Source organism: Podarcis gaigeae (assembly GCF_964106915.1).
Source record: "Podarcis gaigeae genome assembly, chromosome: 10".
NCBI classification, from domain to species: Eukaryota; Metazoa; Chordata; class Lepidosauria; order Squamata; family Lacertidae; genus Podarcis; species Podarcis gaigeae.
Genome location: NC_139686.1, coordinates 64,463,624 through 64,484,070, shown reverse-complemented (window position 1 = coordinate 64,484,070; position 20,447 = coordinate 64,463,624). Strand labels below are relative to the sequence as shown.

The following is a 20,447-nucleotide window of genomic DNA, read 5'->3' as shown; positions in this document are numbered from 1 at the left end:
GCGCTGAGGCTTTTACCCACAGCGCCACCCGCGTCCCCTAACTGGGAGCCTAGGGACCCTTTAATACTGCAGTACCACTGGGCCCATCACCTCCTGGCAAATAGAAGGGGAAGAAATGGAGGCAGTGAGAGATTTTACTTTCTTGGGCTCCATGATCACTGCAGATGGTGACAGCAGTCACGAAATTAAAAGACGCCTGCTCCTTGGGAGAAAGGCGATGGGAAACCTAGACAGCATCTTAAAAAGCAGAGACATCACCTTACCAACAAAGGTCCGTATAGTGAAAGCTATGGTTTTCCCAGTAGTGATGTATGGAAGTGAGAGTTGGACCATAAAGAAGGCTGATCGCCGAAGAATTGATGCTTTTGAATTATGGTGCTGGAAAAAAGCTAGGATTCCAGGTGGAAAAATCGAAGTTAGAAACGGAATTGTTAGAGCCCAAGACTAAGATACTCTCAAGAATGTATAACTTGCTGTTAAAATGGAACACACAAGACGAAACGGTTAAATCAGCTATGATAAAGTGGGCACAGGACATTGGGTATAATATTATGTTTGAGGACTGGGAAAGGTTGTGGACTACTGGGCTGAATTTCACTGCATGTAATGCTTTGAAAGAAAATGTAATGAAAATGATATATAGATGGTACATGACCCCAGTCAAACTTGCAAAAATATACCACTTGTCTGATAACAAATGTTGGAAATGTATGGGAAATGAAGGAACGTTCTTTCACCTCTGGTGGACTTGCCCTAGAGTGAAGGCTTTCTGGGAAATGATATATAATGAGCTGAAAAAGGTATTTAAGTATACCTTCCCTAAGAAACCAGAGGCCTTTCTTTTAGGCATCGTTGGCCAGAGGGTGTTAAAGAAGGACCGAACATTTTTCATGTACGCAACAACAGCAGCAAGGATACTTGTCGCCAAACATTGGAAAACCCAAGATCTACCCACACTGGAAGAATGGCAGATGCAACTGATAGACTACATGGAACTAGCCGAGATGACTGGCAGAATCCGAGACCTGGGAGACGGTAGAAGAAGACTGAAAAAAGTTCAAGATTTACTTGCAAAAATATTGTAAATTGTATGAATGTTAAGCAGGATGCTTGATTATAAACAGATGAAGTGAATTATGAAGACAAGTTAAATTTAAGAAAAAACAAATTTTTTTTAGATAATTATTAGGCTAAATTTAATCTGTTAAAGAGGGAAATAAATGTATCTAAAATTTGAGATATAACATTGAAAAAATAGACAGTTAGGATGGAGACAAGGTGATAAATTGCTGGTTTAATTTTTATAATTTGGAACGCAGGAGCGGGAGATGTGAGGAAGTCCAAAGGAGATAAGAAAAGATGTTATGATATGTAATATTTTTGTTTGCTTATTTATATTGTAATTAAAAAACTTTAATAAATATTATTTTTTTAAAAAATGAATTATGGTGCTGGAGGAGACTCTGGAGAGTCCCATGGACTGCAAGAAGATCAAACGTATCCATTCTGAAGGAAATCAGCCCTGAGTGCTCACTGGAAGGACAGATCGTGAAGCTGAGGCTCCAATACTTTGGCCACCTCATGAGAAGAGAAGACTCCCTGGAAAAGACCCTGATGTTGGGAAAGATGGAGGGCACAAGGAGAAGGGGACAACAGAGGACGAGATGGTTGGACAGCGTTCTTGAAGCTACAAACATGAGTCTGACCAAACTGTAGGAGGCAGTGGAAGACAGGAGTGCCTGGCGTGCTCTGGTCCATGGGGTCACGAAGAGTCGGACACGACTAAACGACTAAACAACAACAACCAGTGAAGTACCAGTACTGGCTGGTACTACAGCATCCCTGGGATCCACATAAGCAGGTCTGAACTTTGCTTTGCAGAGGAGGAGTGGGGTGGGGTCAAATAGTGTCTTGTTGGTCATGCATTAAATGTCCTCATTTGTTAATACTTTTTTTCCTGAACATATGTAATATCTGCATTCATCAAGCACAGCAGAGAGAACAAAAAAATTCAGGAGTGAAGTCCTTTTCCCCCCAAAAAAGCAGAAACTACAATTAACAATGACAGCATGTAATAATTCAGTGTATGTTTTTAGCAAGAAAATGAGAAGGGAGAATAGAATGAAGTCATTTCAGAAAATAAACTGTGAACGAAAGCCAAGCTGTCCAAGCCTTGAAAACAAAAACAAAGAACAGTCTTTGAAATTCTGTGGTGCAAGACCTCTGCAAGCTATTTCAGATTTTAGATCCAATGTTCGGCATGATCTTCTGCAATCTGGATATTTTATTAAGTGTGATCACCTTTGACACAAAAATCCACTTTGATCCTTCCAAACATTCACTTAGCTATTGACAGAAAGCTTTTTGAATATTAACTTGGTTGTAGACCATTTGTTCAGCACTGATAGCGGCAGTAGAACATCTTAAAACTGATCTATAGCTGGGGCTCAAGGATCTAACTGCTGGTGTAGAAGTGGTGTAGGACCTCGATGAACCATCACTGGATTCCATAGCTGATCTACACATTTCAATTACATTTAATTAACAAGCTACCAATTCCTGTAGCTCACAGTGTTGCACCTCTCAGTGCTGTCTCCTTGCAACATTCAGAATTGCCAACAGAGAATACTTGCAATACCAATATGCATTTTCTCTTCTCTTCCTATTGGTTCAAATGGCCCAGGAACCCATACAGGATATTAGTCTCTGACAATCTTTGAAAATTCCAGTATGCAGAAGCACAGTCCTAGAGAGAAAATTTGAGTGGGCATAATTATTTCCTAACCTTTATTAGGTTATTCTATTTAAGCCCTGCAGTTCAAGGTTTCAAGTAAGTGCCCTACAAAATAATAACCCACATTCTCAAAGCCACACAACTATTGGCACAAGGTGACTCCATACGTTTTGTAAGATTACTCTTAAATGGAAATTAATTTACTAAGTAGAAACTCTTAGGAAGGTTAGTTGAAGGGAAAGCGATTAAAAACAGAGAAATGTGTCAACATGGCGCCTAAAAAAATGAAGATCCTTTTCTCTCAACATGAACGACTTTACAAATCTGAGAAATTTTCTTACTCCAATTACCGATATATATATATTAAATTGTAATGAATGTATGGAGATTATTGTCCTGTTAAACCATGGCTAAGTGTTTACATAGATAAACTAAAGCAAGCCTTGTCCTTACATGCCCCCCTCCAACTACTGCCCCTTCTCAGCCAGAAGCACCTTGTTTTGAATGCTAAACTTTCCCAAACCATAAAGGTAAAGGTAAAGGGACCCCTGACCATTAGATCCAGTCCTGACTGACTCTGGGGTTGCAGCGCTCATCTTGCTTTATTGGCCAAGGGAGCTGTCGTTTGTCCGCAGACAGCTTCTGGGTCATGTGGCCAGCATGACTCTGGCGAACCAGAGCAGCGCACAGAAATGCCGTTTACCTTCCTGCGGGAGCGGTACCTATTTATCTACTTGCATTTTGACGTGCTTTCGAACTGCTAGGTTGGCAGGAGCTGGGACCAAGCAACGGGAGCTCACCCCGTTGCGGGGATTCAAACCGCCGACCTTCTGATAGGCAAGTCCTAGGCTCTGTGGTTTAACCCACAGTGCCACCCACATCCCTTTACCAAACCATAATTTGTATCAAATAGGTTAGTGGAAACAAACTTGCTTCAAACCATGGCTATGAGCAGAGAGCTTGTTTTTGCTAACCATGGTTAAGACTGACAGTAGTTTAGGGTTTGGGCCTGATGCTAAACAGTGGTAAATGTAAAACAAATGTGAAAGCTTCTGATCTGCTCTGACTGCACGAGAAAAAGTGAGAGGTTGGGAAGAGTCAGGGAGGAAAGCCAGAGGCAACCATTTTTCCAGGACAGGTTTATTCACCTTTAGGCCTTTTCTGTACATCCTTGTTTATCCTGCTTCAAGTTGTCCATGATTTGAAATTTCTGCTTCTTTCCCAAAAAAGTTTGTGCATATTGGTTCAATTACATTTTTAATGTAACTCAACTGCATTACATTACGTTTGTTTGTGGCACAAACTCTCCCGTAGACAATTAAAACAATATAGATAGTTGCTGCATTTGCAGAGTATAGACAAAAGCTCTTTTCTATCCTCTGCAGTAACACAGCTAGCACAGGGAATTTATTTAGCTAACCAAGCGCAGCTCCAGAGCTGTGCTGACATAGGGATCTATGCAGGTGCAAAAACAAGAGGATAAATATATATAAGCAACAATAATGTCCAGCATCATTAGAAACAGACTCCAATGAAAACTAAATGCTTGCCAAATGGAAAAACAAATGCATTTTAAAGCATCTGATAAATTATTGCAGGCAGGGAGGAAAATAAAACTATTAAAATGTAATTCGGAATGTAATTAAAATGTACATTGTTGCAGACTACCAGTGCTAAATTGAGTAATTTAACTAAGGAAGCAAGTAAAGATGATGGATTTTTTTTGTGGCATTCTCCCTTCAGTCTAAACATTAAGAAGTTCTTCTCTCAGTTACACTGATGTAATATGGAATACATATATTTAGCTAGCATTCCACAGGCAAAAAGCAACAATACCATGAAGCCAACCCACACCGTATTAATTGGTTTAAGATGCCTCATTATTTTCACATAAAGTATATTTTGGCATGCTTTTAGAAAACAATCTAGGGTAATCTCTTTACATCTTGCTCTGAAAAGCTGCTGGTTGGTAGATCAAATTCTCCAATAATATTAATATATAAAACAGGGCCTCTCAGCCATATTAACTCTTGCAGTGTCAGGGAAATACTCTCTTTAACACCTTGCCATTACTCTTGCCATTACTCTGACCTCAATAGTGTGACCCATTTGATTCAGTGGCCCACTTCAGGCAATGATAACTCATTTTTTAAAAGCCAAGAGGAGGTAAGGTAAAGGTAAAGGACCCCATGGCAGTTAAGTCCAGTCGAAATCGACTATGGGCTTGTGGCACTCATCTCGCTTCAGGCCGAGGGAGGCGACATTTGTCCTTCGGACAACTTCCGGGTCATGTGGCCAGCATGACCAAACCGCTTCTGGTGCAACAGGACACTGTGACAAGTGCCAGAGTGCATGGAAACATCGTTTACCTTCCCGCCACAGTGGTACCTATTTATCTACTTGCGCTGGTGTGCTTTTGAACTGCTAGTTTGGCAGAAGCTGGGACAGAGCAATGGGAGCTCACCCCATCATTCAGACTCAAACTGCTGACCTTCTGATCGGCAAGCCCAAGAGGCTCAGTGATTTAAACCACAGCGCCACCTGCTCTTATCCTTTTGCTCCTCCCTCCACAGCCTAATTAACTCTAGTTCCTTCTTTCATCAGAAAGACTAGTTCCAAAGCTGGTAACAATGGTTTTCTGGTAAGACTTTGGTTTGTTAGGGACGTCATGATTTAATCATGGCTCATGTGAACAGAGCTGTATCCTGTTCCTTTGCTCCGACAAAATGATCATTCGTACATTGGCTCGTTGAGATATTATAATCTAAAGTGAGCCACAGAGAGCCATTGCAAAGGTAAATGAATGTGTACATGAAACCACCATAAATTGATCACCTCAGCCCATTTCCATCAGCAGTCCATTAAATCATAACTACATTTACAAGACCGTTCGTGGTTATTTTTAAAACATTTGCTCATTATGAACATCAAGGATACTTTAAAAATATAGCAATAACTATCTTTGAAGTCATGTTCATTCAGGGAGTGAGAAAGTATTTTGGCACGGTTCCCAGAGCACTGCAGAGTTAGTTGGTGTGTGAGACATTGTCCCATGGGGAGAAATTGTAAGGCTGAATCACTGTGTTTTAATTCTTAGCAATTGTTCTTGCATGGTCAAGGGGACACATGGCAGTAGTGCTCCTATTTATTACTTACTGCTATAGCCATTGGCAGTGAGCCTATTTCTATTAGTCATCAATACTCAATGCTTTTAAGCTGTTATTTTAAGTCGAGTACCAACTTAACCAAACAATGAGTCTATACCAAGCCTCAACAGTAAATGGACTTAGCCAAAGTGGATGGTCACTGACTTGCTCAAAGAGATCTTTGAACAATTTAACGCCACGTCATTAAACTATGGAATTTGCAATCGCAAGGTGATGTGATGGCATTTTAAGATAACTTTTAAAAGGGGGTATTAGAGTAATCAGTGAAAGATACATCTATCAATGGCTGCTAGTCATGGTAGCTATATACTACCTCTGGGAAAGAAGAGTTGGAGAGGGCTAGTACCCTTCTTGGCTTCCTTAGATACATCTTGGTTAGCCACTGTTGGAGGATGGATGGCAGCTAATGGATTGAGGTTGAATCCTGACAAGACAGAAGTACTGGGGGGGACACGGGGCAGGTGGGTGTGGAGTACTCCCTGGTCCTGAATGGGGCAACTGTGATCCTGAAGAAAGATGGTACTGCCTTTTGAAGAAGAAAGATGGTACTGCCTTTTGCTGTTTTAGATGTCAGTAGGACATAGGATCAGACATATCGTTTAGTTTTAATTTTCTTTCCAAATTTGTTGGGAGCCCAACCAAGCAGTGTTTTCGAGCCTTAAAAAGAGTGGTGTTTTACCTGAAGCACACACTGCATTACAGGTTACATTTTAGGGCGCACACTGACACGGGTTTTGATATCTTTTGTGCCGCATCTCACACGTCTGAGCAATTCAAATATGAAGGTGTGTCCGGTTTTGTTTACAGATACACTGAAGGCCCATTTGAGTGGAATGTGGGAATGTTCAGGGATGCAGGAGAGGATATATTGTCTGATTATATCCTTATTCAACTTGTGTTAACAAGTTCCACAATATCAGCAGAGTAACATTCCCCTTTATTTTAAGTTTGCAACGGCTGCGTTTGCTCAGGCTCGCTAAAGCCTCTATAATAACTGTTCTGGTATTTTCCCTTTACTCCCTCATAAAATAGAAGAGATGACACAGTCTTTTACAAAAGTATAAAAAGAGTTTACTCACATTCTGTTCACAATCAGATCCCAGAAGGCAGACTTAGCTTAATGAAGTAACATACACTTCGAATCTATCTCTTAAGACAATCCCTTTGTCCTCTCTTGACTGGAAGCCAACAGGGCATCTTTGGCTCAGTAGATATTGTTTCTTCGATGCATGTGGTGAAAGAGAGAGAGATGGCTGCCCTGCCCTGTGCTTTTGTCATTACCTGCACAGGTGAGGCCACACCCACCTCTAGTCACATGCAGAGGAAGTCTGTCCCAGGCCAGAAGGAAACAGGAAGTTTACCTGCTGGCTGGACAAACATCCCTCCCCATGTGTAAACATGTTCACTCTAGGAATGTTGTACTTGACTGCTCTTGTGTTTCACATTCCACATGGAAATCGTGCAGACAGAACATAATTTGTCTGTCAGACACGGAAAGCGAGCTTTGTGCATGCTCTCAAGCTATCGGAGATATAGAATGGTTTTTGCAGTTGTTTTTGGACCTAAAAATAAAAGTAAAATTCCCAGTACCCATGTCCATTGATTCCCAGAGTGGGACAGCCATTTTGACATTGGAGAGCAATACACGACGTACCAGAACATTACAGTTACGTTTGGAGTTTGCAAAACAAATGTTTAACAATAAAATAGTTAATTTTGAATACATAGCTAGGTAAAGGTAAAGGGACCCCCGACCGTTAGGTCCAGTCGCGGACGACTCTGGGGTTGCGGTGCTCATCTCGCTTTATTGGAGCCCGCGTACAGCTTCAGGGTCATGTGGCCAGCATGACTAAGCCGCTTCTGGCAAACCAGAGCAGCGCACAGAAACGCCGTTTTGTTGGTTTCTGCTTCCTTCACTGTTCAGCGAAGTGCTTGTCACGGGACAATGTTTTGCATTCCACAGTCAGAGTTACTGTTGGGTTTCCCACGGGAATGGGAGACTGGATGTGACGTACACTGGTTTCCTGTTTTTCACTATTCTCTCGGTGTTCTTTGTTTCCGAGGAGAAGGGAGTTGCCTCTCTGCTCTCGCAGAGGCAAGATGCATGCTTGTAATCTCTCAGCATTGAAGTGTAAATAAAGTAAAGTTAAGCATGTGGCATGTACTGCTCATCCTTCCGCTGTGTACAGGAGTCTGCAAATACAACATTTTTGGTTATGGGCCCAGACAAACGCAATCAAACTGAAGGATGGACTCCAGAAGCCGAGTCGGAATGCCGGCAGAGGAACAGAGAAACGGATCAATGTTATCTGCTCTGCGCGTCAAGTTGATTGATGAGAGGTATGTGCTCATGTTCCGGGCAGCCTGCCAGCTTCTAGTTGATGGCTTTATGGCTGGACTTTGAACTTTTAAAGCCGTGTTTACCGCGGCAACAGGCAAAGGCTCTAAGGCACAGGCTCACAAGCTTGGGAGGCTAGAAAACCGAAAGTACCTTTACAAGTGCTTTTGGAATGAGGATTGAAGCAGCAGTGACGCAGCTTGATTAAACGCCGTGGAGATGGCAAATGCAAAGCTGGCTGATGTTTTTGGGATTCCTAAGCTCAATAAGAAAAACTATGCGGACTGGGTTATCTATGCAGAGGCTATTCTGCGGAAAGAGGGTCTGTTTAAAGTTATTACAGACAACCCCCCCAGCCCCAATTGCAGATGAATGGAAAACTAAAGATTCCAAAGCGACAGGAACTTTTACATTGATAGTATCCCCAGAAGAGCTCTGTCTGTTGCGTGATAAGACCACAGCCAGAGAAATTTGGGACGCTTTGAGAGAGGCTCACTTGAGGACAGAAGCTGGTTCCTCTATGTTCTACTATGCCAAGCTGCATAATATGGCTCTTGCTGAAGGTGGAGATGTGCGTACACATCTGATGGAGATGCAGAATCTGAGACATGAGCTGCAACAGAGAGGACTCACCTTTCCAGAGGCTGTGTATTCCTTCATGATACTACATTCTTTGGGTCCAAGTTGGGAGTCCATTGCCACTCAGATTGCTGTTCAGCCAACTGCTCAGCTCACAGTAGCCTATGTTACTGCCGTGATTCTGAATGAAGCAGACCGCCGGGGTGCTAGCTGCATGGGTAAGGGGGAGTCTTCACAGACGTCATCCCAGAGTGCAGTGGAACCACCAGATGGTGCCAAAGCTTTGAAGGCAGTGAAATGCTACTCGTGTGGACGTCTAGGCCATATGAAGAGGGAATGCAGATACCCAGGGCCAAGACAGAGCAGCTCAGCGAAAGCTCATCATGTGGAAAAGGCCAAAGCAAAGGTCCAGTGTCCAGGACAACGCAGCACAAGGCAATGGTCTCACGCTTCACTCCAAAGGTTGCAAAGGTCCAGAAGACGTCTAGATCTTTCTTCGTTGTTGATTCAGCAGCGACCCACCACATGTGCAACGATAAGCGACTGTTTGTGTCTTTTACACCACAGGAAGGTGCGATTCACCAGGCGGATGACCACACGATCCCCAGTCAAGGCTACGGAACTGTTGTTCTTCACAGTTTGGACTTATCGATACAAGACGTACTTTACGTACCAGATGCCACACACAATCTACTCAGTGTTGCGCAGCTGAATGAACGGAAAATTGACGTTTCCTGTTTATCTACTTGCACTTGGATGTGCTTTCGAACTGCTAGGTTGGCAGGAGCAGGGACCAAGCAATGGGAGCTCACTCCGTCGCGGGGATTCGAACCGCCGACCTTCTGATCAACAAGTCCTAGGCTCTGTGGTTTAACCCACAGCGCCACCTGCGTCCTAATACATAGCTAGACTAGAGCAAATTGCTGATATCTTCACAAAGGCTTTGCCAACAGGTATGCATCTTAAACATACACGGGAAATGCTAGATGTTTCTGCTACGCATCACTGACCAGCAGGGGGTTTGCTGGTTTTTCTTTATCTTAAAGTGGTCAATAATGAACTCAGAAACCAGGTTGGTTTCAGAGGTGTATGCTTGCAGTTTGACCTGCTTAGCTGCACATCCGTGGTCTCTCAACCTTTTGCCTAATTAAAAGGGAAGATACTTTCAGCACTGGGTGCAGGAAGGGATGTGATGGGATAATTGGTTAATTGAAACTATATTTAGTTTGTTCAGATGTCTTATAAGTTGCTGGTGAGGAGGAGTGTTGGCTTGCAGCGTTTGGTGGTTATGTTTTCAAAAAGAAAACTTAAGAAAAGATATTGTGGACAGCTTTTTATTTTTACGCTCCATTCACTATGCACACTCTGTGTTGATGAAGAAGTTCAACAGGGACACCAGATTACCTAATATGACTAATGAAACATTCACAAAGCCACTGTTGATATATACTCTTCATTCACCCATTGCCTTCCTCTCTGTTTTCATCATCAAGCACAAGCACTTATTTCAGTCTTTCTCAACCTGTGGGTCCCCAGATGTTGTTGAACTACAACTCCCATCACCCCTAGCTAGCAAGGCCAGAGCTCAGGGATGATGGGAGTTGTAGTCCAACAACATCTGGGGACCCACAGGTTGAGAACCTCATTGCTACATATGTAGATGAGATTTTGCTTCTTATTTAGAAGTGTTTTCATCTGCCATCAAACCAATGAAGATAGCTACAGGCAATGCCTTTGTGGTTTAATATACATATACTGCATCCTGTAGTTGTTTGGAGAATACTGCCATCAACAGTTTTTGTCATCATCTTACTGATAAAAGCAACATTTATACCTAACTTTGAGCTATCAATTAAATTTAAACCAGACCAATTGAAACTGGATCACTCATAGATGTTAAAGACTCCCAAATCCTGCTGATGAAGGGATTGTGCATTTGCCATTTAACTTGCTCTGTCTTCTTTTGCCCTGAGGGAGGGAAAGTGGAGTTTTTAGAATTCTGCCTTGCTTGGAATAACAGGAAAGGAACAGAAGTGAAAAGGGCACAGGCTCCATTTTCTCCAAGGCAGGTGAGTGAATCAATAGCAATGGAGCTGAGTGTCCATTTCACTTACTTTTTTGCCTTTTCCTGCCACGCCAGGGTAGAGAAGAGGTAAACTAATGAGCTCTGGTAATCTAATGTGCTTCAGAATTTGGGTTATCTGATCTCGTTGGCTGGGATCAGAAGAGCTGCTGCATTTGGATGCTGCTTTCAGTTTTAAAGGGACGCAGGTGGCGCTGTGGGTTAAAGCCTCAGCACCTAGGACTTGCCGATCGAAAGGTCGGCGGTTCGAATCCCTGCGGCGGGGTGCGCTCCCGCTGCTCGGTCCCAGCGCCTGCCAACCTAGCAGTTCGAAAGCACCTCCGGGTGCAAGTAGATAAATAGGGACCGCTTACCAGCGGGAAGGTAAACGGCGTTTCCGTGTGCGGCTCTGGCTCGCCAGAGCAGCGATGTCACGCTGGCCACGTGACCCGGAAGTGTCTCCGGACAGCGCTGGCCCCTGGCCTCTTAAAGTGAGATGGGCGCACAACCCCAGAGTCTGTCAAGACTGGCCCGTACGGGCAGGGGTACCTTTACCTTTACCTTTTTCAGTTTTAAAACTGCTTTGCATTTTGGAGTAAAATGCAAGCCCCTTGGGCATGCAAAATGAATCACGTGGTTTTTGTACCTCAGTCATAATGTTTTGCACAATAGCTTCTTATTGTATTCCTATTTGCTCCTTAGCCTCATCCTTTTTTCCTATGTGAAACTGAAGCTTTTTTAAATCTGCAGGTTCACTCACAAAATAGATTTTCTTTGAAGTACAAATGGCAATTGCTGCTTAGTAGAGTCTGCAGGTTCCTATAAATTTATGAAAAAAACAAATCCTTAGGGTGGCATCCGATTAAGTCAAACTCAAGAGTAGGCCCACTGAAAACAATTGACAAGTTGCTTACATCCATTGATATCAACTGAGTATGCCTAATGTAGAAAGCATACATATTTACAACAAAAGAAAATACAAAAGAAAAAGAAAATACATATAACCAAGGGAAAAAAATAGAGAATACTTTGTCTCCTTTCATATTTACAGTTATTTATACCTCTATAAAATGCTATTCACAATAAAGGAGTGAAATGAAAGATAAGATATCAGAAAAAAGAAAAAAGAACAAAGAAAAAAATAAAGAAGTAAAAGAAAAAGATCATAGGCAAAAAATTTTTAAAGTAGATAAATATTCACTATTCATAGCCATTTCCCATCTATATTTATATTCAATTGTATAATTTCATCTTGTCCTTATCTACCTTAAATAAAGTTTTTTTTAAAAAAAATAAAACTTTATTTTTATGGCTAGATCATCATACACAGTAACATATACATTTTACTAGCCTTTTCTCCAGTACATTACTGGTGCCCTCTAGAGTTCTGCTCCTAATCATTTGGAGGACAAGCTGTTTGGAGAAGACTGCCTTATACAAAGTTAGTCCATTGGTCTATCCAACTCAGTAATTGTTTTTACCAACCAACTTTGCCCCAAACCCAAGATGAAGACTCAGCAACAGGTACTGGTAGGAAGGCTATATTTATTAAAACATAACAAGTGAAACGTGTAAAAGTCTCAAACACATGTGTGGGCAGGTAAAACTTAACAGGCAGTTATCAAATATCCTGCCTGAGGCTGTGGGCCAAACCACACTAGATGAATGTCATCACCCAAGCTAGTTCGATGGAAGTCAAACTATAATGGGAAACCATGGGGGTGCCATATACAGTGGTGCCCCGCAAGACGAATGCCTCGCAAGACGGAAAACCCGCTAGACGAAAGGGTTTTCCGTTTTGGAGGTGCTTCGCAAAACAAATTTCCTATGGGCTTGTTTCGCAAGACGAAAATGTCTTGCGAGTTCCTGCGGGGTTTTGTCCCTCCCCCCCCTTTTTCCCAAGCCGCTAAGACGCTTAAATAGCTGATCCGCTAAGCCGCTAAGCCGCTTATCAGCTGATCCGCTAAACCGCTAATGGGCTTGCTTCACAAGACGAAAAAACCGCAAGACGAAGAGACTCGCGGAATGGATTCTTTTCGTCTTGCGAGGCACCACTGTAGCAGATGCCAGCAAGGTATCCTGCCCAGTGTTCAGCAGGTGGCACTTACCAGGCCCCAAGTAAAGCAAGCAGCCCACCAAGTCGGCTAGCAAAAGGAGGCGGTTGGTGAATAATAATAATAATAATAATAATAATAATAATAATAATAATAATAATTTATTTATTTATACCCCGCCCTCCCTGCCCAGCTCAGGGCAGCTAACACCTATAAAATTACAGTAGAAACATAATAGGGGGGGGACCCAATTTAAAATACAGGTTAAAATGCAGCCTCATTTTAAAAGTAGCCCATAGATCAAAATCATAAGGGGAGGAAAACATAAGGGTCAGACTGAGTCCAAACCAAAGGCCAGGCAGAACACCTCTGTCTTGCAGGTCCTGTGGAAAGATGAGTAGAATGTGTTCTTTTATTTAAAATGCATCTCTGGGTTATTTGTGGGGCATAGGAATTTGTTCATTTTTTCTCCCAAAATATAGCCTGGCCCCCCACAAGGTCATAAAGTCTGATGACCCCTGGCATAGTGTATGTGCACAGTTTTTGCATCAGCGTCACATGGATAGGTTATGTATTTATGTATGTATGTTGGTGGTGCGAGATGTTGGAGAGCCCAGAACATGGTTGGTTGCATTCAGTTGATTGCAGTGAGTTGTGTGTGTGTGTGTGTGTGTGTGTGTGTGTGTGTGTCATATCAATTTGTATGCTGTGTGTGTGGGTGAGTGTTAGGTCATTGTCTTGTTGGGCTGAATATGTAATAAAGGGGAGCCACACCGGGGTGAAGGCATCCTCTTTTGTTTCTCCCTGTACTAATTTTCAATTTTTTTGTTAGCTTTTCTAGTAGAGCTTTTGCCCCATACATCTTGGTATGGGTCCATGTTAACTCCTGATAGGTTCCTCCAGTGTCTAGTTATGGCACTCCTAGCTGCTGAGAGTAAGTGGGTTATGAGTTCTTTGTAATGTGAGTGTGCATTGTTGTCTCGGAAGATATTTTATAGAGCCAGTTCTGGAGTTTCTTCTAATACAGTTCTGTTATTTTGCAGATTTCTTGTAGGACTGATGAATATGTAATGTCTTGTTATGTTTGTATATATGTTGGACTCCGCCCAGAGCGGCTGGAGCAACCCAGTCAGGTGGGCAGGATATAAATAATAAAATTATTACAGAATAGGGCATCCCTATTTTCATCAGAAAAAAGGTTGGTGGGTATGTTGTAAGCCGGTATAGATCCTGTGGAGTAAAGGCAGGGCCACGCTAGATGTGATGGGGGCATTTTCCAATGCTTAAATATGGGACCAACCCATTCAGTAAGAAAAAAAAGGTAAGAAGAAAAGGGCAAGGGGAACCACAGGAATGAAAAGTACATGTCCCCTCCTTCTCTGACTGGTGGCTTATCTCACCCATGGCTCTGCTTTTCAGTCCCAAATGCGCCTCTGCCTTGGGTAGAAGAGCTGTGGGTAATTAGGAGCTTTTCCACACATCTGCTTGTTACATGCTTAGAGAGGTTTTTTCATTCGCCCCACTGCTTTCCCTAGGGAAAACACACTGCTTACCACTGAATTGGAGCAAACTTCAATCCACCTAAAAACAGATTCAGCAGTAAATGTTGGGTTTCCCCTGGGGGCGGGGGGATGGAAGAAGTGTGGGTGAGCCGTAAGCAGTGGTGGAGGAAGCCACCTGGGCATCTGGGGCTTTGTGCCCAGGGGCAGGACACTCCTTGGGGCCTCTGGAGTTTGCTTGCCTCCCCCCACTCAGCCTCCCTACAACTGGGGGGGGGGAGGCAGTGGGCAGGCCGTTTGGGCAGCGTGGAGCCTGCGCGGTCCTGAAAGATCTTCATTGGCTCCCAGTACATTTCCGAGCACAATTTAAAGTGTTTGTGCCAACTTTTAAAGCTCTAAACGGCCTTGGTCCAGTATACCTGAAGGAGCGTCTCCACTGTTACCATAAAGCACCAATGCAGCTACAAGCAAAGGCTCTAGCAGCTCAGTCAGCTGCTGGTGGCTGGAAAGCCAAACAGGATGTTTGTGACTGTTGCCATGGGAACAAAGGGGCAGTCCATTCTGTACTGAGCACCGGATGTTAGCTCAGTGTGTGTGTCATATGACTGGAAGTACATGGGTGGAGTTTGTTTCTCACTGCTGTGGAGTGCAGACATGTTTCTCTGTACTGATGTAAGAGACAGAAATAAAGAATGTAAATAGATTTCTGTCTGCTTCTTTCCCCTCCCTGGGGATACCAAAGGGGAGAGAGAATGAACGGTGTGTTCTTCTCACATCTGGGAGGAATCGCCGAGACCTCGCCTGCTTATCTGCCAGGAGTAGCAGCGGGGAGGTCGACAAGGAATATCTGCCGGTGCCTACGTTGTGGCACATTCCTCTGACCCAGGCAGAATTCCAACATCCACTCCCATCGTCCAGCCCGGACCTTGTAGTCCAGCGCCAAGGGCCTTCTGGTGGTTCCCACACTGCAAGAAGTGAGGTTACAGGGAACCAGGCAGAGGGCCTTCTTGGTAGTGGCCCCCACCATGTGGAACACTCTCCCAGCAGATGTCAAGGCAATAAACAACTATTTTACTTTGAAAAGACAATTGTTTAGGGAAGTTTTTAATGTCTGATGCTTTATTGTTTTTAATCTTTTGTTGGAAACCACCCAGAGTGCATAGCTGTCAACTTTCAGATTTGAAAATAAGGGATCAGCAGCCTCATCTGTCCTGGGGACAGTCTATCTAACAATCTGGGATAGCAGCGGGAAACGGTGCTGGAATAAGGGAATATCCTGCGAAAAAAAGGGAAGGTTGACAGCTATGCCAGAGTGGCTGGGGAAACCCAGCCAGATGGGCAGGGTATAAATAATAAATTATTATTATTATTATTATTATTATCTAAGCCACTGCATCTCTCACAGGAGAGACGCGTGGCTCGGGCACGCTGCAGGCCCCGTGGTGAGTGCCGCCTGGCATTTTGTCACCCCCCCCCAGTGGTGATACCCAGGGCAGCCCACACCCACTGCACCCCCCTTGCTTTGCCTCTGGCTCCCCTCAATTACAGTCGTGCTTTTAAGATCTTGTGTTTCCCACACTTCTCTCTGTAATCGATTAGGGCAGTTCCCTGTTGAACCACACAGAACTGTGGCTGTCTCCTCCAATGTTGACCTGAGCATCTCATTTGAAGTGGAGCGAGGAGGGAAGGGGACTGTAAATTCTGTCGCGCCGCGTAAACAGAAAGTAGAATTCCAGCCCACAAATTCCAACCGGATCATTCTCTTTTCTCCCTGAGCATATGTCAATACGCAGCACAACAGAGCAGGGAAAGCTAAATAAATAAGTGTGACATGAGGTTTTAGTACAATCACAGCAAGGGAGGAGGCAGGGCACTTCAATTAATAATGGAGCGCAGAGTTCCTGATAGAGCCGTTCTTTAATAATGTTTAAAAGAGGTACAAGGAGCCCTGGGAGAAGCTTTAGAGATAACTGCAATGGGCATTTTGCCCAGCAGTGCCCAGGGGGCACAGCTCCTCCTGCAGAATAAGTTCAAAAAGGAAATGGAAATTGCTTCCTTTGATGAGAATGGGTATTTTTTGAAGCAAGGTTTCAGCTGGCCCTGACGCAGGAATAAAGGTGGCCTGATACCCCATAATACTGAGAAAAGGAGTAGGCAAATTTCCGCTTTCCAGAGTTCTCACCATCAGGATAGGGGTTGTGCCTGTTGGTGATTTGATGGAGATTTAGGCTGCCACACTGAATCTTCCGTAAAAGTTTGTTTGAACTAGATGGACGCTCAATGAAAATTAGCTGCTTCTTCCATACACTCGCAATGTTTCTCCTTTTTTCCAGCGTAACTATGATGACAAAAACTTCTCTGAATATAATTGCATTTGGAGGTAAGCAAAATCTAAAGAAAAGAAAAGAAAAAAAAAAACAGTTCATGTTATATGTTAAAATGAACAATCCTGTAATGAAAAGAGAATTACAGGGGTACCTTGGTTTGCATACATCTTTCCTTGCATACTTTTTGAATTACAAACACGTTTAACCTGGAAGTGTGTGTCCCAGTTTGCAACCTTTTTTGGGATTACAACCCATTCTTTTGGATTACAAACACATTTTTTGGGGAGGCCCCATTGGTGAAAGCGCGCCTTGGGTTACAACCTGTTTTGGTTTACGGATTATGAGTGTAAACCAAGGTACCACTGTACTAAATTGTGGTGAGAAAACAAATTGCAAGTAAATAGCAGTAGGAGGTTACTGATTCGTATCTTATAAGGAAGTGCAGTTTATAAATCTTTAAATAAATAACTACAGTGGGAACATATTTAAGCAGTTGTCGTAATGGTTAGAGTGCCAGCCTGGGAGATCTAGGAGTTCAAACCTCACTTGGCCATGAAACTCACTGGGTGGCTGAGGGCCAGTCATTGTTGCTTAGCCTAAACTTTCTCTCAGGGTTGTTATGAGAAATAAATGGCAAGAGAGAGATAGCCATGTACACTACCTTGTCCTTTTTGGAAGAAATGAGGGATAAAAGTACATTAAAATAAATAAATGTATCTTAACAGTAACTTTGCCAGAGTTCTAGTCTCAAAAATCTCAGGTTTATTTTTTTATCTTGCCTAGCCTAGAAGGGCTGGTTCCAGGTTGAGTTCTGGCTCAGCATTTTCTAAAGACAAGCAAAGGCCCATCACCTGAACAGGATAAAGTAATACACATTCTCTCCAACTCTGAGCACAGTACTTACTATTTAAATTCCCCTCGCCAGTATTGCTTGGATAAGTTCAAGTCATTGCAGCCTAAGAAAGTTGGAGAGTTTTCCATTGTGTCTAATAACATCTGAGGGGGATTTGTTGTTGTTGTTTAGTCATTTAGTTGTATCCGACTCTTCGTGACCCCATAGACCAGAGCACGCCAGGCACTCCTGTCTTTCACTGCCTCCAACAGTTTGGTCAAACTCATGCTAGTAGCTTCGAGAACAGTGTCCCACCATCTCATCCTCTGTTGTCCCCTTCTCCTTGTGCCCTCCATCTTTCCCAACATCAGGGTCTTTTCCAGGGACTCTTCTCTTCTCATGAGGTGGCCAAAATATTGGAGCCTCAGCTTCACGATCTGTCCTTCCAGTGAGCACTCAGGGCTGATTTCCTTCAGAATGGATAGGTTTGATCTTCTTGCAGTCCATGGGACTCTCAAGAGTCTCCTCCAGCACCATAATTCAAAAGTGCCAATTCTTCGGCAATCAGCCTTCTTTATGGTCCAGCTCTCACTTCCATACATCAGCTGAATCTTTGAATGTTAAAAGAGAGAGTGGTCCAGTCATTCTGACAAAAATGTGTTTGCAGACACATTTCTCTCTCTCTCCCTCTCTCTCTCTCTCTGAGTCCGACTCATAGTTTGCACAGTTTTCCATTTCCTTTACCTGAGATGCTATGTTTGTTTTTCCATGGCAAACCATCCGTATTCAGAAGTTCAGAATATTGTTGGATTCAGTATATATTTGTGTGTCATTATGCAAGTGAGATTGGACATTAGTACTGACGCAGCTCCCCAGCTTGTAACCAAGATGGGATATTTCACATTTGACTGTATAAATGGAATTCCAATCATACCCTATATAGGTCATGTTCTATGGTGGAGGTTTGCACAGAAATCCCATTATTTGTGCCCTACTATTAACATATCACCTTGTGTCACAGAGTGGCATTTCTTTCGGTGCTTGCTCTTGATACCAGCTATCCTCGTAAATGTACTGTAGCTTTCACCCTATCCAGATCACGTTTCACAAGTCAGCCTGCATTTCAACGTCAAAATTGAGATAAAATCTGTTCGCCAAAGGTATATCATTTACATTCCTTTTGTCTTCTTTTGATTGCATTATGTAGAATACCATGAACACAGTGTTATGTACACACATAATAAAATTACTACTACTACTAATAATACCAGGTTTAGAATAATCTTGTGCATAATATAAAAAATACAAAGTGAGACATTAAGGAAATCCAAAGGGAAAATATGAAGAACAGAGGATCTGACGAATGGATTATTAAAAAAGTGTGAGGCAAATGGTGGAAGTCTTTAAAAAAAACACCCAACACTTTTTAAAGGTAGATAAGGACAAGTTGAGATTATACAATTGAATATAAATATAGATGGGAAACGGCTATGTATAGTGAATACTTATCTACTTTAAAAAAAAAAAATCACCTATGATCCTTTTCTTTTACTTCTTTATTTTTTTCTTTTTTCTTTTTTCCCTTTTTTTCTGATATCTTATCTTTCATTTCACTCCTTTATTGCGAATAGCATTTTATAGAGGTATAAATAACTGTAAATATGAAAAGACACAAAGTATTTTCTATTTTTCCCCCTTGGTTATATGTATTTTCTTTTTCTTTTGTATTTTCTTTTGTTGTAAATATGTATTTTTGTAATACTTAATTTGTACTTAATATAAATAAATAAATAATACCAGGCTCATTGCGAATTTTGATTACCTACAAACCAAGGGTTCTAATCTGCAAATTCCAGCTTTCTGTTGCTGTTCATAGGAGCATAGTATAATTTTTCACCTTCTATGATGTTTTAAAGAAATTATCAGCAGGCTTGTTTGGGGCATGTGCCTTTATGCACGTCTCCATGTCCAAGGAACAGAAATAATTGGAGAGAATTCAATTCCAGATGCTAGGGGAACCATTTCCTACCGCTACCCTGCCTCTCTTTTGCCAGAGAATGCTCTGCTGCCCTCCAGAATCCTAGGAGTTCAGTTCAGTTTATTGTGTTTACTGTGCAGCCATCACACATAATGAAGTAAGGTGTTAGGTTTGCTGGTAGGAGATGTTATTAGATGATGGAGGCAGGCGTTTGCGGATGTTAGCCTTTTTTCAACTGTTCAATTGGAACATTCGTGAAAGACGAAGCAAAGAGTTCTGCTTAAGGAAACGGTAAACATATGTCCTTAAGCAGAACAGGAACAGACCATTGAAAACAGTTGCCAGTTGGGAATGAACTGTTGCTACTAGAATAGAAGAACTCATGGTCTCAGTCAGTATAATGACCTATGTTTAGGGTTGATAAATAAGGCATCTCTTCATAACAAAGGGGGAGGAAGCTTGTTTTTACTATTTCTCAACCTGGATGTAGTTTAAAATACTACTCATGAAACTATTTACTTCTGCTTCCATTCTATGTGTCCACAGTTTTAAGTTACTGGCAGGTGAAATGCTTTTAGCATTCTTCTTCTATTAAGAAAGATACATAAAGAAAACGACATTTTCACAGGAACAAGCTGCTTTTTATTACAGCCTTAAAAGTAAAAACAGCATGGCTGTAGGTGGAGAGCATTTCTTGAAAGCTATAGATAATTTGTCAGGCCAGCTGCAGCTCTTGATAGCTATTCAGCCATATCCAAACAGTTTTCAATCGCACCTGCCTTTTTTTGTGTGAAAGAAGGTAACATGATAAATGCAACTGCTTCTGGTTTATACTGTATCAAAAACGGTTTGATAACCCAGATTGTTATGCCTAGCC

The 20,447-nt window shown here is 42.4% G+C and overlaps 1 protein-coding gene across 10 annotated transcripts in view; it reads left to right on the top strand.

Annotated features, from left to right (window-relative positions):
- Window positions 1-20,447, top strand: part of TAFA5 (TAFA chemokine like family member 5) — a 342,920-nt gene that overhangs the window by 300,172 nt on the left and 22,301 nt on the right. For 4 of the 10 annotated variants that reach the window (XM_083701675.1, XM_083701672.1, XM_083701674.1 and 1 more), the window contains one exon: window positions 16,767-16,813. The exons of the other annotated variants lie outside the window; for them this stretch is intronic. In XM_083701675.1, coding sequence (XP_083557801.1) covers window positions 16,767-16,813 — 47 coding nt within the window. The remainder of the gene's footprint in view (window positions 1-16,766; window positions 16,814-20,447) is intronic. 10 annotated transcript variants of the gene reach the window in all.